At 40.3% G+C, this 22,984-nt stretch overlaps 2 protein-coding genes and 1 long non-coding RNA gene across 13 annotated transcripts in view; 2 read left to right on the plus strand and 1 right to left on the minus strand.

Moving 5' to 3' along the window:
• ITCH (itchy E3 ubiquitin protein ligase) overlaps window positions 1–12,048 on the plus strand; it is a 121,956-nt gene extending 109,908 nt beyond the window's left edge. For 6 of the 7 annotated variants that reach the window (XM_064573050.1, XM_054510057.2, XM_064573051.1 and 3 more), the window contains 3 exons: window positions 854–950; window positions 5,979–6,051; window positions 8,625–12,048. In XM_064573050.1, the coding sequence (XP_064429120.1) occupies window positions 854–950; window positions 5,979–6,051; window positions 8,625–8,724 (270 nt within the window). In that variant the 3' untranslated portion in view covers window positions 8,725–12,048. Of the gene's footprint in view, window positions 1–853; window positions 951–5,978; window positions 6,052–8,604 lie in introns of all 7 variants that reach the window. The other variant, XM_064573052.1, reaches the window with a different exon arrangement.
• LOC135361804 (uncharacterized) lies at window positions 842–14,586 on the minus strand. 3 transcript variants are annotated; one of them, XR_010405822.1, is made up of 4 exons: window positions 13,772–14,586; window positions 12,698–12,803; window positions 4,018–4,142; window positions 842–973 (listed from the first exon to the last, which is right to left on the minus strand). It is a non-coding gene; the product is annotated as an uncharacterized LOC135361804 (long non-coding RNA). The 3 variants fall into 3 exon arrangements; XR_010405821.1 differs by having other exon boundaries at window positions 949–4,142; XR_010405823.1 differs by having other exon boundaries at window positions 949–4,145.
• Window positions 14,587–14,618: 32 nt separating this feature from the next.
• DYNLRB1 (dynein light chain roadblock-type 1) overlaps window positions 14,619–22,984 on the plus strand; it is a 41,978-nt gene continuing 33,612 nt past the window's right edge. Inside the window, exon 1 of one of the 3 annotated variants that reach the window (XR_010405820.1) lies at window positions 14,619–14,770. Coding sequence is in view for 2 of the 3 variants with exons in the window: in XM_064573054.1 (XP_064429124.1) it covers window positions 14,768–14,770 (3 nt within the window). In the remaining variant the exon portion in view is untranslated. The remainder of the gene's footprint in view (window positions 14,771–22,984) is intronic. The other 2 variants (XM_064573054.1, XM_045885641.2) reach the window with 2 other exon arrangements.

Genomic DNA, 22,984 nt, shown 5'->3' on the forward strand with positions numbered 1-22,984 from the left:
ATAAAATTCTGGAAATAGTGGTAATAGTAATACAGTACTGTGAACATACTTAATGCCATTGAATTGTGTGCTTAAAATGGTAAATTTTATGTTATATGTATTTTACCACTATAAAAATAAAAATTTTTTAGATGTCTGTTACTTATGTAAAGAAATTAATAAGAAACCCAAATAAACTGAGCTTCTATAGCAAACAGGATTAGCCTTTTAAAATACTTGACAGTAGTACAATAGGATAAAAATTATTCACAAAAAATATTTGGCTGAGTCAAAATACTTGTGCTACAGGCTAGAAGGCATCTTCCATAAACCTAATGTTTTGAACCAGAGTTGTAGGAGTTGAAAGCCACCTGATTCTGATAGTATATAGCTACACCAAAACCTAGAGAATGTTGAGAGAAGGAGGTTATTGGGATATATCTGGATCAGAGTTCTATGAGCTTGATCTCATTTGTTCATAAAACCAAAAAGTCCATACTGACTTAAGCTCTGTGTCCCATGAAACCACGTCAGTATCCTGTAGGACAACCATATCTGGGAGGTAAAATAAGGGGCTGCTCTAAAAGAGCTCATCTTGAGACTTTGTGAGTAGGGAGCTCTTAGGCAGAGGGCACCCTTCTCTTTCTATCTCCCTGAAAGGATGTGGTCCTAAGATTTATGTAGGGGAAGGTTGGCAGGGCTTTGACGAACATGGAGAAGCTCCTCCATCCACAGTGGTGGGGTATAGTCATTATCTAGTGCATCTAACACTGGGAGTTCATTTGAAATGATCGTTTTTCATTCTTGTTTATGCTAAACGTAACATAGGACCATATATATATATATATCTTTGTGTGTGCTGTTTTTTTAACAGTTTGTTAAAGAAATTGATAATGAGAAGAGAATGAGACTTCTGCAGTTTGTTACTGGAACCTGCCGATTGCCAGTTGGAGGATTTGCTGACCTCATGGGTATGTATACAGGATCACTTTTCCTGTACAGAAAATTGTTTATCACATGGTTATATCAAATCAGCGTGTATAAAACTTAACAGAAATAACAGAGAATAGACATTTTCCCAACCAGTCACAGTTCACCTGGATTTGTATAAACTATTAATTCACTTTGTAGTCCTTACCTCTAGAAATTTTTTTTTTTTAAGATTTTTTATTTATTTATTTGAGAGAGAGAGAATGAGAGACAGAGAGCATGAGAGGGAGGAGGGTCAGAGGGAGAAGCAGACTCCCTGCCGAGCAGGGAGCCCGATGCGGGACTCGATCCCAGGACTCCAGGATCATGACCTGAGCCGAAGGCAGTCGCTTAACCAACTGAGCTACCCAGGCTCCCCATAGAAATTTTTAACCCTAAGGCTGGATCCCACATTTTAACTTCATAGGATAGCAATATTCTATATGTAAATTGGCAAACATTTTAGTGTCTCCTACGAGCCAGGCACTGTTGGTTGTGTTATATTTTAATGATGTGCTTAACACTCCTCTATTATACCTGGAGCTCCTTGAGATACAGATCCATATATCTTCATCTTTTTATTTCTGGTGCCTAGCATAGTGCTTGTCACATAGTAGTCACCGATCAAAATGTGTGTTGTTTGGAAATGAATGACCATGAAAATACTTTTGTGACTGATAATAAATTAAGTAAATTAAATCTTTAACACCAGCATTATGCCAGGTACCACAGGAGAACAGAAGTTATGATCCCTAAGCCTGTTTCAGCTGAAGCAGAGAGAACTGAAGAACTAAGAAGGCAGTTTTGGATACAGTGACTAAAACTAAAAGTTTTGGATACCAGAAGAATTTTGGACATTACTTTGAGGGTATTAGAAGCTGTGGAAACTTTTGAAGAGAGGAAAACTTGCTGAAGCTGCATATTAGGAAGATTTGATAGCAAGGTATAGCATGCATTAAAGGATAAGGGAAACCCTGAAGAGAGGAAGAAAATACTGGAGCAGTTGATCTTAGGAGATGGAGGTAGGGGTGGAAAAGAAGGGATAAATGCTAGAGAAGTTTCAAAGGTAGAAATAGGACTTGATTAGAAGATGAGATATAAAGGAAGAATGCCAAGGATAAAACCATGTTTTGAAAAATAGAGAAATGGAGAAGTTGTAAAGTGTAAAGAACATGGTTTAGAGGTTTTGAGGGAAGATAACGAGTGGCTTAGAACCTCTTGAGTTCAAGGCAACTGCCAGACAATCAGAAGAAAACCAGGGAGCCAGAGGGGCAGTTTAGTAGGTGTTGCCAAAGTAGGAGCTTAGAGGTAAGAGTAGAGCAGTGACACTTGAAGCTATTAGAATAGGTTGGCTTATGCAGAAATAGAATGCAAAGAGTAGAGGGCTGATGCTTAGAAACACTTGTTTTTAGGGATGAGACAAATAGCCTAGAGGCAGACTTAAAGAATTTGGAGCCCAGAGAGGAGAGGAGAACTAAATATTCTGGTCTCTCAGAAGCAATATAGAAAGGAGATTTTTAATCCAGCACCAGAGAGGTCTCAGAGAAGGTTTATTATCACTTAAGTTTTTGGAGAGGGGCACCTTTTGAGAATGCTCTCTTAATTTGAAAAAGAAAAACCATGTTGGTGGTTCAGGAAGTAAGGTAATGACCAAAATGAGTAAAAACTGGTGTAAGCTTCAGTATAAACTAGAGATCTGATCATTTAAGAGATGAGAACTAAGTCTGCTCTTGGGAATAATATTTGGGTTGGGTGGAGCTATCTAAAATAACACAGGAGGATACCTGTGGAAGGCCAAGAGGAGATTGTGGTTCACAGACTTTTAGAAGCCATCTAGTTTAACCTTCCACCCAGTGTAGGAGGAGGAAGTTACAAGAATGATGTATATAACAATGTAATGTGATGGTTCTCAACCTTGACAGATCTAACATCCCATTTCTATAACAAATATTTATAATATCCTCTACAATATTCTGGAATAAAATTGGTAGACATGAAATAAAAGTACCTACAAACTCAAAAAAAAATAAACTTAGCACTAAAATTTTTAAGCAGTGACTTATAATGAAATATTTATCTCAATCAATGTATATTTGGGAACAACTGTTAGAAGATACTAGTTAGTAGATACTTGTTCCTACTTAAAAGGTTTGGGTTTAAGATAAGATCAGAAACCTTTCTGTATAAGAAACACTAGAATATGAAAGAACAGATAGAAAGAGCAAGAAATAGAGACATCTGGGTGGCTCAGTTGGTTAAGTGTCTGCCTTCGGCTCAGGTCATAATCCCGCGGTCCTGGGATCGAGCCCCGCGTCAGGCTTCCTGCTCGCCTGCTTCTCCCTTTCCCTGCTGCTCCCCCTACTTGTCCACTCGCTTTCTCTGACAAATAAAATCTTTTAAAAAAAATAAAAGAGGGGCGCTTGGGTGGCTCAACTGTTAAGCATCTACCTTCGGCTCGGGTCATGATCTCAGGGTCCTGGGACAGAGCCCCGCATCGGGCTCCCTGCTCTGCGGGAAGCCTGCTTCTCCCTCTCCCACTCCCCCTGCTTGTGTTCCCTCTCTCGCTGTGTCTCTGTCAAATAAATAAATAAAATCTTTAAAAAAAATAATAAATAGGGATGCCTGGGTGGCTCAGTCGGTTAAGCGGCTGCCTTCAGCCCGGGTCATGATCCCAGGGCCCTGGGATCGAGTCACACCTCGGACTCCTTGCTTAGCAGGGAGCCTGCTTCTCCCTCTCTCTCCCTCTGCTTGTGCTCTCTCTGTCAAATAAATAATAAAATCTTTAAAATAAATTAAAAGAAAGGGCAAGAAATAATAGACTTAATTAAATATGGTTAAGAAAAAGAGGGAGGGCGCCTAGGTGGCTCAGTCGTTAAGCGTCTGCTTTCGGCTCAGGTCATGATCCCAGGGTCCTGGGATCGAGCCCCACATCGGGCTCCCTCCTCGGCGGGAAGCCTGCTCTCCCTCTCCCACTCCCGCTGCTTGTGTTCCTGCTCTCGCTATCTCTGTCTCTGTCAAATAAATAAATAAAATCTTTAAAAAAAAAAAAAAAAAAAGAGGGAGGGACACCTGGGTGGCTCAGTCGGTGTAGCATCCAACTCTTGATCTCGGCTCAGGTCTTGATCTCGGCTCAGGTCTTGATCTCACGGTTGTGAGCTCAGGCCCCACATTGGGCTCCATGCTGGGTGTGGAGCCTACTTAAAAAAAGAAGAAGAAAGAAAAACAGGGAAATAATCGAAATGAAGTAGGGATAATAGACGTGCCAAAATAAATTACAGATGATCAAAGTAGAGAAAAATGAGGTGGTGTCTATGATGAAATTCCACCACAGGCCAAGGCTCTGATACATAAAAAGTCCTCAGAGACCATATTATTTGAAAGTTGAAATGGGTTGAAAATAGGCACATAGGTGCAAGAGTCCACATAGAACTTGTGTGGTTTAGGGGCAATGTCAGAGTAAGATTAAAAACAGCAGGCAACCTAAAAATAATTTCAGTATATATAATATATACAACTTGATGTCTTACCATTCCATAAAGTTTTAGAAAGCATTTAGGATGAGATGACATATTTGTAAGATAGCCTTTATTGGTGAAATTCACTAAGATCCCATCATTTCCTATTTCTCTCTTTTAATATTTGATTCTATGTCTTTTGAATGCAATCCAAACTCTTCTGTTATATATTAATTAGCACTATTAAAACATTCCATATTTGGGTGCCTGGGTGGCTCAGTTGGTTAAGCGACTGCCTTTGGCTCAGGTCATGATCCTGGAGTCCCTGGATTGAGTCCCACATCGGGCTCCCTGCTCGGCAGGGAGTCTGCTTCTCCCTCTGACCCTCCCCCCTCTCATGTGCTCTCTCTCATTCTCTCTCTCTCAAATAAATAAATAAAATCTTTAAAAAACAAACAAACAAACATTCCATCTTTGTGGTTAGAAATGCTGTATTGAGTAGAGACAATGTTCAGAGTGAGTTAACATAATTTTGAGCTTAATAATTTTAACTATTCTTTTTCATAATCACCATTTCCTGTCTTACTGGACTTTTCACATAACTGCTTGTGCAGATACTTTGATGTTATTAAATCAAAAGTACTACCAATGCATATTTGTACTAGTCAAGAGGGACATAAGGACATAAGAATATTCTTTGAGTATGACTGTCTCACACATTGCAGAACATTTAGTTTGCCTGGACCCTTCTAAAGTCCAGTAACACTACCAGTCATTGTGACTACCAATAAATGCTTTCTCGGGATTGGTAGTGACCTTTTAGAAAACCAGTGCTTCAGGATCACCATTCACTCTGTCTATAACAGAAGGTAACTGAGAGGAGGGACAAGAAGTGGGTATAAGTGTATAAGGGTTCTGCAGGACCTATAAGCACAAGCATTGTTAATATTGAACTTGCTAGGTTAGATTTAAATAAAGTTTTATTGTATAAGACAGTGGATTGTAGTTTTCCTCTTGTGTTTAAAGCTAAAATTAAGCTCTTTAGGTATTCTTTTATTAGGTATACTAGTTATAGCATTCTCTTATTCTGGCAAAGGAGTGCCAGATACAACTGCATTTTCATCTCTTGGGCATACATTAACAAAATGGTTCTCAAACTTTAGTATTCATCAGAATCACTTGGAAGCCTGTTCAAACACAAACTACTGATTCAGTTCAGTAGGCTTTGGGTAGGGCCTATGGATTTGTGTTTGTTTTTTTTTTCCTTTTAAAGATTGTATTTATTTTAGAGAGAGAACGTGCACAAGTGGAGAGATGGGCAGAGGGAGAGGGAGAGAGAGAAACCCAAGCAGACTCCACGCTGAGCACGGAGCCTGATGCAGGGCTTGATTTCACAACCCTGAGATCATGACCTAAGCTGAAATCAAGAGTTGGATGCTCAACTGACTGAGACACCCAGGAGCCCCAGATTTGTGGTTCTTAAAAGTTCCCGGGTGATGCTGATGCTGCTCGACTGAGGGGGTCACAACTTGAGAAGCACTGAGTATCAAACTGTTGATGATTTCACTGTTTTAGGGAGCAATGGACCACAAAAATTCTGCATTGAAAAAGTTGGAAAAGAAAATTGGTTACCCAGAAGTCATACATGGTAAGTAAAATCAGAAAGAGTAGAGAGAATAGCCTTTTTCCAGTTACCCTGTAGATATTAAAGCCTGTTGGAAATTAGAAATGAAGTATTTCCCCATGGTATTGAATTAGTTATAATAGCTTTATCGAGGCATAATTTATGTACAGTAAAACTACTAAAGATCATAAGGTTACTCATTTAATTTCAGTGATATTTAGTAGATTTACAGAGTAGTAACCATCAACCAATTTTAGATTATTTCTGTCACTCCAGAATGATCCCTTATGCCCATTTGTAGTCAGTCCCTTTTCCTACTCCTGAATTTTTTTTAATGTGATACTAGGAAAACTTTTAACTTTAACTTTTCTCTGAAAGCAGAAGAAATCAAGCTTTCATAGCTTTTGGGAGAACAGAAATATTTTCTCATTATAAATGTAACTTAACCACATTTCCAAAAATGTACAGAACTAAAAACAACCCTAATTTTAATTCAAATACAGTATGTTGGAATCCCACCTAACATCAACAATATTTGAACTTTATTTTGTGAGACATTTCAGTAACCTTGCTGGATATTCCTTTATTTCTCCCATCTGCCCTTTATATTTGTTTTAGTGTCTGTTCCTTTATATTTTCATTCATATACATACACATGGTTTTTAAAATATAACATTGGCACATTTGTTGAAAATCAGTTGACCATAAATACATGGGTTTATTTCGGGATTCCCAGTTCTATTCCATTGATATATTTGCCTTTCCTTAATGGTAGTACTACACTGTCTTGATTACTATAGCTTTGTAATGAGTTTTGAAATTAGGAGGTATGAATTCTCCCAACTTTTTCAAGATTGTTTTGGCTATTCCAGTCCTTTGGATTTCCATATGAATTTTAGGATCAGCTTGTCCATTTCTACAAAGAGGTCAACTGGGATTTTGATACAAATTGCTTTGAATGTGTAGATCAGTTTGGGGGAAGTACTTTATTCTTTTTGAAGCTATTATAAATGGAATTGGTGTTTGTTTGTTTGTTTTTTTTAGTATATATATATATTTTTTATTCTTATGTTAATCCCCATACATTACATCATTAGTTCTAGATGAAGTGTTCCATGATTCATTGTTTGTGCATAACACCCAGTGCTCCATGCAGAATGTGCCCTCCTCAATACCCACCACCAGGCTAACCCATCCTCCCACCCCCCTCCCCATGGAATTGTTTTCTTAATTTCATTTCAGATTGTTAAGATTATTCATTGCTAGTATACAGAAATACAGTTGATTTTTGTACATTCACCTTGTACACATGTACAAATACATTTTTGATTTGATTTTTTCAAACTTGGAACAGATTGAACCATTACACTCCTGTGAACAGTTTATCTCAGTCACACACAAAACCCAGCCTCATTACTTTGTTAAGTTCCAGGTTTTCATTTGCAAGAAATAACAAAAGTTATGATTGTAGATTTATTTTCCCTTTGTGGATAGCATTATTTCTTCTGATGTCAAACATTTGCCTAGGCCTTATCCTTAAAATATAGCAGAGGGGCCAGAGCCTTATGGCAAACTCACTACCTTATAAAGGTGATGATAATATGGCCCCAAATTAGAAGATGCCCTTTAAAACCTCACAGCCAAGAATAGGACAGAGAAATTCAGTAGGAATAGAATATCAGATATTAAAGCAGAAAATTGTTTAAGTAGTACACAGACAGTCCCCAACTTAAGATGGTTTGACTTAAGATTTCTTGACTTTATGATGGTGTGAAAGTAATATACATTCAGTAGAAACTGTAATTTGAATTTTGAATTTGATCTTTTCTTGGACTAGCAATATGTGTATGATACTCTCTCATGATGCTGGGCAGTGGCAGTGATCTGCAGCTCCCAATCAGCCAGCAATCATCAGGGTAAACTACCAGTATATTTAAACCAGTCTATATGCATACAACCATTCTGCTTTTCACTTTCAGTACAGTATTCAATAAATCACATGATATTCAACAATTCATTATAAAATAGGTTTTGAGTTCAGTGATTGTGCCCAACTGTAGGCTAATGAAGCTGTTCTTAACACATTTAAAGTAGACTAGGCTAAGCTATGATGTTTGGCAGGTTAGATGTATTAAAATGCATTTTTGACTTAATGATATTTTTAACTTATCATAGGTTTATCCACATGTAACCCCGTCGTAAGTCAAGGAAGATCTGTACTAAAAACCTTTTGATAAGAGACCTGTGGCCTGCAAAGCCTATATTTACTATCTAGCCCTTCACAGAAAAAGTTTGCTGACCACTAATTTAGATTAGGGTGAATGGGAGAGTATGAGGGGAGTAACTCTTGGCCCTGTGTTCTATATACACTTGTTAGTTCTTCACTCTACCCTGAAAGATAAATATTGTTATTCCCATGTTACCAAAGAAGAAACCAAAATTGAGAAAGGTAAAAGCACTTGTTCAAAGGCCCAGTGACAGAGCTGGGATTTGAACTCAATTTTGCCTGACTTTAAAACCAATGTTGTTATATACTGGACTGCTCATATGATTCTTTGTATATTTCCTTTTCTCAAGCTAACAATTCTTACTTTTAGTTTTAACCGCCTGGACCTGCCACCGTACAAGAGCTATGAGCAACTGAAAGAAAAGCTGTTATTTGCCATTGAAGAAACAGAAGGATTTGGACAAGAGTAACTTCCAAGAACTTGTGCCACCAAAGGACAAGAACTTATTTGCAATGTCTGTCCTTTTCCTTCTCTGCTTATTGCACATCTTGTTGTAAAATTGGGCTGTGACTGTTTAGAGAGTTGAGTGTAAGTAAATTAATGTTATCATTGAGATTTTTCTCCCAGTGATTCTGGATTTCTACTCAGTGTTTCCAGAAATCAGATCTGCAAATGACTAATCAAACCTTGCTTAACATGAGATTTAACACAGCAATGAAATCTGCCTTGTCTTACTCCACTAGATTGTTACCTTAACAACAGTTTTGTATATGTGTGTCAAAAGTCTCACTTGGGAGATTTTTTTCTTTTAGAGATTTCTGCAGATACGCAGGGAAGTCCCTTGGTACATGAAATATGTAAGATCTTAAGCCTCGTGGTGAGAGGTATTTGTTAAAAGTGCAAACTTAGCCCAGCTTCTGGGGATGTGAGCAAACTTCTGGCTTGTGCTCTCCCTCTCATTTCAGCCTGGCCTGACTGTTGTTTTTCCTTCCGGAGCATGAATCCATGCATCATTTTGCTGTTATCCTTGGAAAGTGATGCAAGACTCTTGCATCGCCCTACAAAGCAGTTTTGTTACTTTGAATTCAGGGAGAAGTTGGTCCCAGCCTGCAAATGGCCCTATAACTCTCTTCATTTGGAAGTTTTATTGTTTTAATTGCAAATACTAAACTTTACAAACAATATTAACACTGTACTTCCTCCATGGTGGTTTTATAAAAGTTAATCTAGAATTGGAATTAATTTAGCTAAATTCATCAAAGGCCATCATTGACAATTTTTGTATGTTCCTATATGTAAATTGCATCTATCATAATCCAACAACTTCAGTTATATTTAATTATTGCTAAGGAATTCAAGTTATAACTAGAGTACTTTACACCCAAAGAAAGAGGTCAATGAAACATCCTCTAAATTACATTTTCATTAGGGAGGGAGAGCTGTGGTACTGGCTAAAAAGAAGGGAGTAATACATTTACTAGCAATACATTTCTAGTAACCACAGAAATGTATTCTCTGTATGATTTAAAAGTCTTCAAATTACCATTTCTCTGACACCTTGGAGTAGTCCTTTCCATTCTTTACATTGTCCTGAATTGGATATTCTGTTCACTCCAGAAAATTTTAACAGGCTTTTCCTTCTTTTTCCCATGACTATTTAATTTCATACTGCTCCACTGATATGTGATTAGTGCACTTTTGAATGTCTCTATAGTTAATTCTTTTAACTTGGCCTAACTTAGACTCTGTCAGGAAGGCTGCTGTCAGAGGTTTAACTTTATGGACAGTGGGATGAAGCCTCAGTCAGCTGAGTCCCCATCACAGCTGAACCCTGAGGACAGCCTCATAGTTCATGAAACAGGACTTTGGCAGGTTTCAGTAGCATAACATGAACAAGTAGCACTGAGCCAAAAATAAGCAGAGAGTAGCAAACCCTGTTCCACATGGAAAGAAAATGGTTTTTCTTTGTCCCTAACTACTCTTACATTCTGGAACAACAACAAAAACATTTTTAAACTTGTGTAACTGTGCTCTAAAACACTGCCATCATAAAGCAGACTTAAGTGAGTGAAAGGGTTGCCTCATCTACAAATTGTCAGTGTAAAGGGGGGAGATTAGGTTCTCCCCAACCCTATCTTTGTTTTTTATTCCATATACTCCAGGAAGTGTATGGTCTCTTAAAAGCCGTAGTTGTTTCCAAGTAGGGACTCTGCCTTTTTGTTGGTAGGGGGGAAATGCTATTGCTTTGTCTTACAGAGCGAATGTCTGCCAACTATCCATTCATTATATAAATCTGAACTTTGGTAATATATGGCTGTGGAGATAAAGCCTTCTATAAAGTCTTACTATTGAGGTGAATTCTTAAAATGTAGTTATCTACAATATTTACTAGAGATTTATGAGATTAAATTAAATAATGTAAAAAAAAGTAGACTCTTTTTGGTTCTACATAGTGCTTGATAATTCATTTAGGGACCTAGAAATATTGTGTGAAAATGTATAAATACTACCCAAAAGGCTTTCTGCCCTATATTTTTAAAATACAGAATAGTTATATTTGAAGTAGCCCCAGCCCTAGTTCTATAGGGCTTGGCTATTTAATATTTTTATGGAAGAAACGTTTAGTTCTGGAAAAGGTAAATGCTTGTATATATTTTTGCAGCCTGGGATCTCCCTTACTCCATTTCTTCCTTTAATTTAAATGGCCACATGTATATGTCTTCCCTGCTGTGTTAGGAAAATGGGGGCTGGATATCCCAAGAATCAGAGGTTATATAAAAATACTACAAATAGACAGCAGACATAAATACCTACCAAATGCTATTTTAAACTTTGGTCCAAACTGAACATTTGGAAATAGATTTATTGTAAGTGTTCAATTAGAGCGATTTCTTAAATCTGAACTAAATTGCTTTTAGAGTCCTTTTTCTTTGTAAGCATTGTAAATGCTAATAAATCCTGTTAATTTTTTTTTACTGCATGTTATGTTGAAATAAAAACAAAGTAAAATGAGCAATTGCCTTATTCTTCTGCTCTTTTGGGAGATTGGGGAAGGCAGCATTTCACAGCCTGGGTCAGGAGGGAAGGACCTCACTCATTTCATCAGATAAAGTGGTTTAAAACTGATCCAGCAGCTCATAATAATAAATTCCTGCTCTGTCTTTTATGATCTTGTATCAGAGTGCAGAAGAATCTAATTTCATAAGACTTACAATAACTCTATTTAAAATTCAGGTATTAATTTTTCTTCAAGAGATTGATGTATCAATGTTAATGCATCAGAAATTTAAGTGAAAAATGACTCACTTGCCCACAGAGATCTCATCCTAAATGAACTATTTCAGTCAAGCCCACTCTGCCACTTTTTATCTGGTTAATAATCTAAAATGTTACCAGGGATGACTCATGGAGTTAGACTTTATTTCTATACTACCCTCCTTGCTTTGGATGTAATTCCATCTGAACTCCTTTAGGTTAATTACTTCTACTTAATATTGTTGGTATCTCCAGCCCCCCCTTATTTTTTGTTTTTCTTTTATTAGAGTTATTTACAAAAGAATTTGTATATATGGTATGCTTTCATTTACTAAAAACGGAATGGCAGCACTGGATTGTGTATTACTGTATTGGAGTTCCTTTGTTTTCTTGAACTGTAACTTCAAATACTCAGGTAACTCTACAACTATCACAGGGAGTCAAGTGCTCTTATAAGGGTCCTTCACGGGGCTGCCTCACTTGCATTTCCTTAACAGATGTAAGACTGCGTTTATAATTAAACTTTTTTGGTCCTTTATTTGCACACTGTTCTGTTAGTCTTGAGTAAGGAGGTTTTCCCTACCTACAGTGAAGCCTTCTTTCTGTATGATTGAGTTGTATAGATTTCTGCCTCTCTGCTTTTTTAAGTGGGGAGGTTATAACCTGCCTGTACTGTGGAGTAGGTAGAAAAAACTAGAAAGACCCACTGAGGTGAGACTGGATTTGTCACCTATGTTGAAGAGAACCAAAATGAAGACATCTGCTTTTCTAAGACAACTAAAGGTGCTCTAAAACAGGACTCCAGCATGGGTGCTGAGTAGAGAACCACCAGCTCGTTACCAAGACTGACCTCAAAAAGCTGTCCTACTCTCTAGCTTCAGTAGACCTTTTTCTTATTAGGACACCAGGTGATCATGCTCTCATTTAAAATGGAACCAGTGGTGAGAGACTAAGGGGATTGGTTTGGTTTTGGTTTTTGGTTTCGTTTTTGTTTTTAATGCTGAACTAACGGTGACTAGAGGACAGAAACTGCAGGTCCCTCCTAGGTCCGGAGAAGTAGACCCTATCCTGTTTAATGTTTCAAATAAGCAGCTAGAAAGATCTAGTTTCAGTGTGGCTGAGAAAATGGGGGAAGACTGGTACCTCCCAGCATGTGGAAAATTTCCATGGGAAATAGTTGTTCTTACCATTTGGCTTTCTGGTCCCAAACCATACAAAAAACATCGAACAAGACTCAGCTGTGGCCGACTGCTGTTATCTGGACTTTTAGGAAATGTCTCCTGTTGTGTAACTCTAGAACAGAAATTGCTGTCATTCCCAGCCTATTTCAGTTAACAAACCTATGTGTCTGTAGAGCTCCTTTGTGGTCAGGACATTTGCCGGGAGGATTCCAGGATATCTTGCTGTTTGGCAAGGAGAGGAGGGTCTTCGGTGAAGACCTCAGAAGGTCCCTTATTAACAGGTTCCCATTAAGCAAAGCTGCTGTGGGCAAGAGGGTTTCCTCAAGGCACCTCACAGGACAGGACCTTGAGGATTTGCAGTCATATCTACGGTGAAAACACTCATACTATTATTTTTCCTCATTTCTAATTCAGACCTGCTCTTCTGTTTGTCTTCCCCATCCTAGCAACCAATACCACACCTGTATTCACTTAGTCCCAGGACAACTATCAACATTTATTACTATGTCCTAAACATTGTTAGATATGCCACATGCAACTTTTAGTCTTCCTGGCCACTTTCAGGGATGATTGTTTCTATTTTACAGATAATAAAATGGGAGCTCAAAGTGATTAACTTGAGGCTATTAAGTGGCAAGAGTGCAAACTGAAATTCTGGACTGTGACTCCAAAGCCTTTATATTCCATTACTAGTAATGTTAACCTTGATCCTCTGATTAAGATGGTGTCTGTCCAGTTTTCTCACTTTACTGTAAAGTCACTATCCGATCCTTTTAACATCCAGACCCCCCTGGAAGTAGCACTACATTCTTCCCTAATTAAGAGAGGCTGCTGTGGAATGAAAAACTGGAGTTAGATTATCTGTGTTGAATTGAGCAACCTCCCCAGGAATGTAATCTTGAACCAGTCAACATGGAATTTCCCGGTCAATACTAGTAAATTTACTGACCCGTTCCTCTCCCCTTATAAGGGCCTAAATAATTCGTTCCTTGCTGATAAATTGCTTTCTTTTTTTATGCCCTCTCTCTGACTGTAAAAGTCTTTGTATAGCTCAGGAGAGCTTCCCTCTTATTTACTTACCTGGGATGCTGCCCGATTCATGACTCGTGTAATAAAGCCAATTAGAGGGGCGTCTGGGTGGCTCAGTTGGTTAAGCGACTGCCTTCAGCTCAGGTCATGATCCTGGAGTCCCGGGATCGAGTCCCGCATCGGGTTCCCTGCTCGGCAGGGAGTCTGCTTCTCCCGCTGACCCTCCCCCCTCTCATGCTCTCTCTATCTCATTCTCTCTCAAATAAATGAATAAAATCTTTAAAAAAAAAAAATTAAAAAAAAAAAGCCAATTAGATCTTCAAATTTACTCCAACGAATTTTGTTTTCTAACAAAGGCAAAAGAACAGAAAATAGGACAACGTAGGGCTTTGCGAAGAAGGCTCCCCCCTTTTAAAGGTGAGAAAATGAGGGAGCACAGAGATGTAAAGTGGTTTCTCCAAGGTAACCCAGGGGTGGAGCTGAACTCCGGAGTCCTAAACCTGCATACTTCCAGGCCAGCCCTGACCACTCCCATCTGAGAACCTGCCCGGAATATTCCTAAGGGGGTCGCTCTGGAGACCCCAGAGATGCATGACTCCAGTCCCACTACCTGACTTTACTGTGCCTTCGGTGCATTTTGGCACCGCGCCTCATTTTGCCTTAATAGGAGGGCGCAAAGGGGGTCTTAGCAACCCCCGACCTCGCTTTCCTACTCGCCCACCACCGTCCACCCAGGGTTTCCAGAGCCAGCTCAGACCTCGGTTGAGAGTTGAGATCCTCTTCTGACACCACTAATCAGCATCGGCACAGAAGGAATTGTGAATTTTTCATAGCTGAAGCGCTCCTCTGCTTTTCACTTTCGGACAGTGCCTGGTAAATTCCCTACAAGCCCTGGGGGAGCAAAGATCCGCCCGTCCACCCGTCCCACGCTGGCTCCTGATAGGCTACCAGAGCTGTCCGTTTTGACAGGGGTGCTGTGCGCAGGCGCGGAAAGGTACCGGGACTGGACGGAGTGCCGGCGTCGCGGAGCTACCCGTTTGTTTGGAGATGGTGAGTGTCCGCCCGGAGCTTGTGGCTGGCGGCCGGAAGGTGGCCGAGTACGGCCGCCCACCACCCTGCGCCTGGCCCTCCATTCTCCGGGGGCGTCTCAGAGTGCCGGGCTGGGAATCCGCGGGGCTGGGCAGGGTTGGGCAGGGCTGGGCCCGAGCTGACGGAAGGGCGGAACCCGGGCAGCGCGGGCCTCCAGACCCGGACCGAGGGGACAGAGGGGACCAAGTGGGGGCCACCGGATCCCTCTGACCCTTGACCGGAAGCAGGAGCTGGGGCCTCGGCAAGGTCTGACGGAGATGGGGAGGCCGGCTCACAGGCCCCTGCATCCTAGCGTCCCGGGCCTCGTTGCGCGATAACAATAATGTTTCCTGGGAGCTTAATTTGTGTCAGGCAGTGCTAAGCGCTTTCCGTATCTTGGCTCTCCTTCTCGCCAGAGCTCTGTGAGGTAGGTGCGACCAGTATCCCCATTTGACATACTTGGGAGTCTAAAGCCGAGTGAAACGAAGTGCCTTGCCTCGGGAAATGGCGGAGGTTGATTTGAACCTAGAAGCTTGACTGACGCCTTTCCGTCCCTGTGGTTTTTTCGAGCGTCTGGAACTTGGTGCATGAATCAGAAATCGACGGGGTCCACCCTTGGGCATCCCAAAACCTTGCTGGCAGGAACTGTTGGCTCTTTATGCCTTTGTAGGCTTTTCTCGTGTTTTTTATCCTCCTGACTTGTAGAAAGCTTGAAGAGACTTCTGAAATGTGAAATCAGAAATCTTATTTAAAAATGTAAAGCCCACAAGAAAAATGGCAAAGGAAAAAGGAACAGTGCCATGACCTAGAGGCAAGCACTTATAATTAGAAGACATATTCTTGTCTTTCTGTCTTCAGTTTTCGCTTAATATAGTTTAGCTCCTGTTGAATGTACAATTGTGGACTCTGCTTTTTTCATTTATTATTACACCACAGAGAATGTGTTTACATCACTAAAACATATGTAACTTCATCTTTCACATCACTTTTTAAACTGTAAAAAAAATTAATTTTTAACAGATGATACTTGCACACAGTAAGAAAAAATAATCTGAAAGGATCTAACTGAAAAATAAATCTCCCACTCAGCCCTGATCCCCAGCCTCAGTCTCCAGAGTTGAAAATTAGTTTCTTATATATCTACACGCAAATACAGGCATGTATAGGCTTTCTCTTTCTTTCTTTTTTTTTTTTTTTTAAAGATTTTATTTGTTTATTTGACAGAGAGAGAGATGGTGAGAGAGGGAACACAAGCAGGGGGAGAGGGAGAGGGAGAAGCAGTCCTCCCAGGACCCTGGGATCATGGCCTGAGCTGAAGGCAGACGCTTTACTGACTGAGCCACCCAGGCGCCCCTGCTCCCTCTCTTTCTGACACAAATGGTAGTTTACTGTAACCTGTACCATGCTACTGTGTGTTTATACTCATACAGGCAAAACATATTTAGATGCACATATTAAGCAATTCAAGCAGTTTCAAAGTATGTAATGTAGAAAGTGCATGTGGTACCCAGATCACTCTGCTATGGTAAACGACTGTTGGCAGTTGGGTGTGTTTCCTCCTAGATTTGATTAGTGCATAAGCACATTTATATATAAGCTGTTTATCACATGAAACTGGAACGTTTATATTTCTACATATTAAGTTTACTTTAGGCTATATATAGAAAGAGATATCTCCTTCTAAAGCTTACACTGTTCACTTAAAAATACCAAACATTTTTCCATGGCAATATATACAAATCTTCATTCTTTTTAAGGGGATATTCCATTGCAGTAAATACATTTAGGTGATTTACAGTTTTTCACTGTAGACAGTGCTGCAATAACTGTTGTCTTCTTTTTTAAAGATTTATTTATTTGAGAGAGAGAATGCAAGTGGGCGGGGGGAGAGGGAGAGAGAATTCTCAAGCAGACTCCCCACTGAGCACAGAGCTGGACTCTGGTCTCCATCCCAGGGACCTGAGATTATGACCTGAGCCGAAATCAAGAGTCAGACATTTTACTGAGCCACTCAGGTGCCCCTGCAGTAACTGTTATCTTTTTGTGTTTGTGTGTGTGCTCAGGCTAGTGTCTATGTCAGATATAGGATAGATTCCTAGAAGTGTTACTTCGGGCATGCATATTTTATAGTTCGGTAGAAACTGCCAAATTGCCCTTCAGAATGGTGATATAAAAATCATCCATAATTCTCTCTAGTTTTACTTCACCACACAACTGTTTTCATCTTTGTATGTTCTCCTTCCTCTTGGTTCACATGTGTCTATTTTTCAAGATGTACATTCTTGTTCTTTTTTGTTTGATTTAATGTCCAAAGACATTTAACCTTGTTGCTACATCACCTTTGTGATCAGTTATTTTTAGTGACCAAATAATAGTAAAATAGCTGTACCATAATTTGTGAAACCATTCCCCCTGGTGTACATTTGGGTTATTTCTAGCTCTTCATTAGTTGAGATAACGCTGTGATGAGTACTTCTGTATGTGTAGAGTATTTTAAAAAAATTATTAGAGTATTTCCTTAGGAGAAATTCTCAGGAAAAGAACTTCAAGGCCAAGGGACCAAAACTTATGGGTCTTGCAGTAGTGTTGTTCTATAGCTTTCCCAGAAGGTTGAATTGCCTTTGTACCAATTTTGCCATAACTGCTAGATTTAAAAAGATACTTCATCAGGGGCACCTGGGTGGCTCAGTCGTTAAACAACTGCCTTCTGCTTAGGTCATGATCCCAGGGTTCTGGGATCAAGTCCCACATCGGGCTCCCTGCTCCGCAGGAAGCCTGCTTCTCCCTCTCCCGCTCCCCCTGCTTGTGTTCCCTCTCTCGCTGTCTCTCTCTCTGTCAAAAAATAAATAAAATCTTAAAAAAAAAAAAAAAGGTACTTCATCGCTACAATTTTTCATTTTTTTAGGAATGAAATGAAATGTCTCCTTTTTCAAGAAACAGTGAACATGTTTGTGTGTTTGTAATTTCTCTTAGGTATATTTTCTGCTAGTATCCTTTTTGCCCACTTAACTTTTAGACTTTATTTTTCTTTCTTTTTTTTAAGACTTTATTTGAGAGAGAGAAGGTGAGGGAGAGAGATCACGAGTAGGGGGGAAGGGTAGAGGGAGAAGCAGACTCCTGCCTGAGCAGGGAGCCCAATGCAGAACTCAGTCCCAGGACCCTGGGATCATGACCTGAGCTGAAGGCAGACGTTTAACCAACTGAGCCACGCAGGTGCCCCTAGACTTTTATTTTCTTAATCATTTTTGTGTGATGTTTTGGAATTACTCTTTTGTTATATTAGATGCAGGTTTTTTTGTCCTCTTGATTCATTTTTGTTTTATACAAATTTTACAATACTAATTATACAAATGTTTATGCTTAGCAGTCAGATTGGTCACAGTTTCTTTGTGAATCATATGCTTCTGATGGTTAATCCTCTTATGCTGAACCAATAAATAATCCTGGAGTTTTACTGCTATTTGTTTTCTATCTGTCAGCAACTCGCAGCTGGGAACTAAAGAACCCAGAAGGCTTGTTTCTTGCCTGATGCAGACACCCATGTTAGTAGTACTTAGGACCCAGGATGCGGAGGATACTAGTTGGGCTCTCTCTAGGAGCAGGACAGGATTGTGATTGTGAGCCAACCCTGAGGGACTCCATATCCATTCTATTACATATCCACCATATTTCTGGTACCAGTTGGCTAGCTCTGCAGAATGACAAAGTTTGATCTAGAGCTGGCATGACTTGGATGCCTGCCTAGGATTGCTGCTTGTGGCTTTTTGGCAACATTAGTTTTTCTTGTTGGCTCTTTTAAGTCTGAACTTGAGGTTTGTTTTAAGCACTTTCTCCTGAACCCAGATAGATAGCTGGTGCCCTTCTGTCTCCTGGAGACCCCTCTAGACCTCATGATTCCCAACTCACCCAGGCCTAGCCCCATCCTACTGGTTGGGATCATGTTGGAAAAGACTATTCTCTAGTCTTACAGAAAAATATTTTTATTATCTTTAACTATATACTAGTCAAAAGTCTAATATTCCTAACATACAAAAGTTTTTGAAAATCAGTAAGTATGTGGAAAAATCAAAAGACTCAAAATTGAGAGATGTAAACAGTCAATAAGTTTCATTTCAACTTCACTGATAACTCTTAAAAGTTAAAGAAAAGTTGACTTTCTGTTATATGATTTTTGCCTATCAAATTAGCAAAGAATCAAAAAACATTGGCAATACTAGCCCTCTCTATTCCTTAAACATGCCGAACTTGTTTCCACTTCACTGGCTTTGCTTTCAGTCCTTTGCCTGGAGTGCTTTTCTTTTTCATCATTTAGTTCTTTGCTTAAAGATTACATCCTCAGGTGTTCCAGACCACACTAGCCAAGTATATTCCCCTGCCCCCTAGCCCTGTCCCTGTACTCTGCAGGAATCATGGTTACTTGATTTTTGAATGTCTCTTCGCCATCAGCCATCAAAAAAAAAAAAAGAAAGAAAGAAAGAAATCTTGGGGCACCTGGGTGGCTCAATCAGTTAAGTGCCTGCCTTCCCCTCGGGTCATGATTCCGGGGTCCTGGGATCAAGCCCCACATCGGGCTCCCTGCTCAGCAGGGAGCCTGCTACTCCCTCTCCCTCTGCCTGCAGCTCCCTCTGCTTGTGCTCTCTATCTCACTTGCGCTCATTCTCTCTCAATTAAATAAATAAAAATCTTAAAAAAAAAAAAAAAAAAGAATGTCTCTTCACCAGAATGTGAGCTCTCTGCGGGCAGGGACCTCATCAGTTATGGTCAGTGGCATATTCAGCTCTTCTGTTGACCTGTGTGTCCTTGGGCAAAACTCCTTTCTGAATCTCCCATTTCCTCATTGTAAAATGGAGATCCTACTAACCACGGAAGGTTCAGATGAGAGAGGTGTCTGAAAACATTCATCCCAATATCTGACCTGTAGCAGGTACTGAGCAGGTTAATGTATAAATTGTATATCCTCCCTTTCTTGGTGTGTGTTTTCTTTAAGCAGCCAGGTCTTGGTCACGGGTTCTCATTAAACGTAGGATCACCTAAACCCTAGCTCTTGTTTACCCTGGGTATTGTAAGGCTATGTACCCCCTCCTATACTTGAAAAGGTTGATTTTTGTAAAACATGGTTGTAAAAATGCTTTTTATTTGTTCCTTAAGTATTTACTGAGCCTATACTATGCCGGGTAGTGGGGCTATAAAGTTGAGGTCCTTGTTCCTGGGGTGTTTTGGGTCTAGAGGAGCACAGATAGTTACATTCCATTGTGGTAAGTGCTGTGAAGGCAGGGTGCCAAGGGTACCTAAAAGAGGGACAGAAGAGGGAAGAAGGTCTCCCACAGAAGGCTCATGAGCTGAATCCAAAGAGTTGCAAGTTAGTTACATCAAGCAGTGACTGAGGGAGAGAAGGTTGCTTCCTTCAGAGGGAGTGGCACATGTCTGGGCCCAGGCTCAGGCGGGCTGGTCTTGCCCCCTGCAGTCTGTGCTCCACACAGCAACCAGAGCCATTGTTTTGAAACATCAGATCTTGTCACTCCTCTCCTCAAAACCTGCTAGTGGCTCCCCATATCATCCCCATTAAAAATCAAAGTCATTGCTGTGGTCTACCAAACCCACTGAAATCTAGTCTGACCCAGGCTCCCTCTCTCATCTGCCCGCTGCGGCTCACTGCACTTCAGCCACACTGGTTCCTGTGAGCCCTGGAACATGCTACCTCAGGGCTCTTGTACTTGCTCTTCATGCTGTCTGGAACACTCTCCTTAGAAATCCACATTAGTTCCCTCATTTTCTTCACTCAGATCACTACTCAGCTCTCACCTTGATGAGGCCTTCTCTGACCACCTTATTTAAAATTGCCTGCCTGGGTGGCTCAGTTGGTTGGGCAGCTGCCTTTGGCTCAGGTCATGGTCTCAGGGTCCTGGGATTGAATCCCACGTCAGGCTCCTGCTCAGCATGGAGTCTGCTTCTCCCTCTGCCCCTCCCCCAACTTGTGTTTTTTCTCTCTCTCTCTCAAATAAACAAAATAAAATCTTAAAAAAAATGCCATCAACCCCTGCATTCCAGATCCCCTCCCTACTATATCCGATATATCCGACACTATATTTTACTTGTTTTTGTTTTTTGTTTTTTTAATGTCTGCCCCTTCCAAGGGTTTTTGTTAGATTTTGTTCATTATATCATCCCCAGGCCTAAAACAATGTCTGGCACATTGTTTTCTGGTACCCATATACCTGAAGTAGGGCTGAAGTGAATAGCAGTTATGAAGTATTCATCTTTTTCATTTCAGCCCCACTTTCGAACCTCCAGGGGATATTTCAGACCTCTATTCTGACACCTTTGATTTTAGCTTTCTTTCCCTTCTCTAGGTTGATTGCACATTGACTGAGCTGTCAATGCTGAGCATGTCAGAGCTCTACAGTCCTCATATTAGAGATCTCTTTCTTGGATACACAGAGAAGGGTTAAAAAAATGTTTGGGTTTGGTGGTTTGTTGTTGGTTTTCTTTTTTCTTTCTTTTTCTTTTTTTTAGTTTATTTAAGAGAGAGAGCACGAGTTGGGGGAGAGGGAGAAAATCTCAAGCAGAGTGCACGGAGTGCAGAGCCTGATGTGGGAGGGACTCAATCTCATGACCCTGAGATCATGACCTGAACCGAAACCAAGAGTCGGACACTTAACCAATTGAGCTACCCAGGCACCCCAAAAAATGTTTTTAAGTAGAAACAGTATAATGGAGTAAAAAGACGCTGTTTAAAAAAAAAAGAAAACCTTATCTATAATTCCCTGCTCTCAATGTGGCTTTTATTTTTTTCAGAGCCCTAGCTTGCTTGTTTTCATGTGCCCTCATCAGGCACTTTATTGTTGCATTTAGCTGTTTTCACTTAATGTTATATCGTAAACTTTTTGTAGTGATATAAATATTCTGATTACCGTTGTTAATGTGTGTATTATATTCCTGTGAACAGACATGCTATAATATAATTGGCTTTTTTCCTAATTATTGGGCATTTTTGGCTCTTTCTCTTTTTTGCAACTGCAGGTGTCACAGCGGCAGACATCTTGCTGTTTTCTTCTTTTAAGTTATTTCCTTAGGATGAGTTTCGGGAAAGTTACCAGGTCAGATTGAGTACTGTGTAATATTGGCCACTATTGTACTTTACCCCTCCTCCCCAGAACAGCACTTAATAGGAGCTCACTGAAAGTCTTGAATGAATTATGACCTCATACATGCATGAACCACTGTATTGTACTCATGTCCACAGAGCTAACCCTGTCCTTTTACTCAGGCTCCAGATTTATGAGGTGTCAGGCTATTTGCCATCTCGTAGGAGCAACTTGTTTGCTCTTCTCTCCAGCATTTGAGTATTCTTATATCATTGGGGACTGGGTGGTAGTGATTGGATTGTCAGCCTTGTTCCTACTAGAAAAACAATAATTCATTGTGCTCTCTCCATCACTGTTTAGAAGCTCCTCCCCTGCAGGCCAACTCATTAGCCCTTGGGGGTGGGGAACCACTTTCTTTAGGTGGATGGCGTCTGTTTTCAACATAGCCTGACTCAGCCTTTGAGTAGCTTCTGCCTGGATTCTGGACTGGTCTGGAAGGGGCCTCCTAAGAACAAGCACACTTTAAGGCCAGTTTCCATCCACAGATTTGGCTTAGTTCAGTTAAGCAGTTGTTTACTGAGCACCTGTTCTACAGAGCATTATAGAAACAAGTAAACCAGTATCTAATGCATTCCTAGAGAGACAGTCAAGAGTTTGGGGAGTCAGAAGTGGGCAAAGACTCCAGAGTTGGGGGATCAGTAAAGGCTTCGTGGAAGAGGTATGTCTTAGATGGCCTAGAAGAATTTACTGGATTTCCTTGTTAGGGTAAAAAAGATGTAGAGATAGGGAGGTATAGGCATGGAGATGGAGAGTTGAAGGAAGGGTAAAAGAGATGGGAGTGATAATAATATAGAAGGCCTGGCATGATAGGGTGAGCTCCCAAATGCCATGTGCTAGTTTCTGGAGAATCAAGATTAATGAGCCCCTTCCCCGGGCACATTTCCCTGTGGCTGTGTGCCGTGTGTCACACTGTCTCAGATGCTAGCTTACTAAGTCACTGAATTTATCCTCATGGAGTCATTTTTCTTCCTTTGGAATATTTTCATTTGTGCTGTTTGGGCCACAAATGACAACTTATTCTCCTTCCTATTAGACACCACTGTTAGGGTTT

This window comes from Mirounga angustirostris, unplaced genomic scaffold, assembly GCF_029215605.1.
Source record: "Mirounga angustirostris isolate CCGP_5_RB_7025 unplaced genomic scaffold, mMirAng1.0.hap1 SCAF_10, whole genome shotgun sequence".
NCBI lineage: Eukaryota > Metazoa > Chordata > Mammalia > Carnivora > Phocidae > Mirounga > Mirounga angustirostris.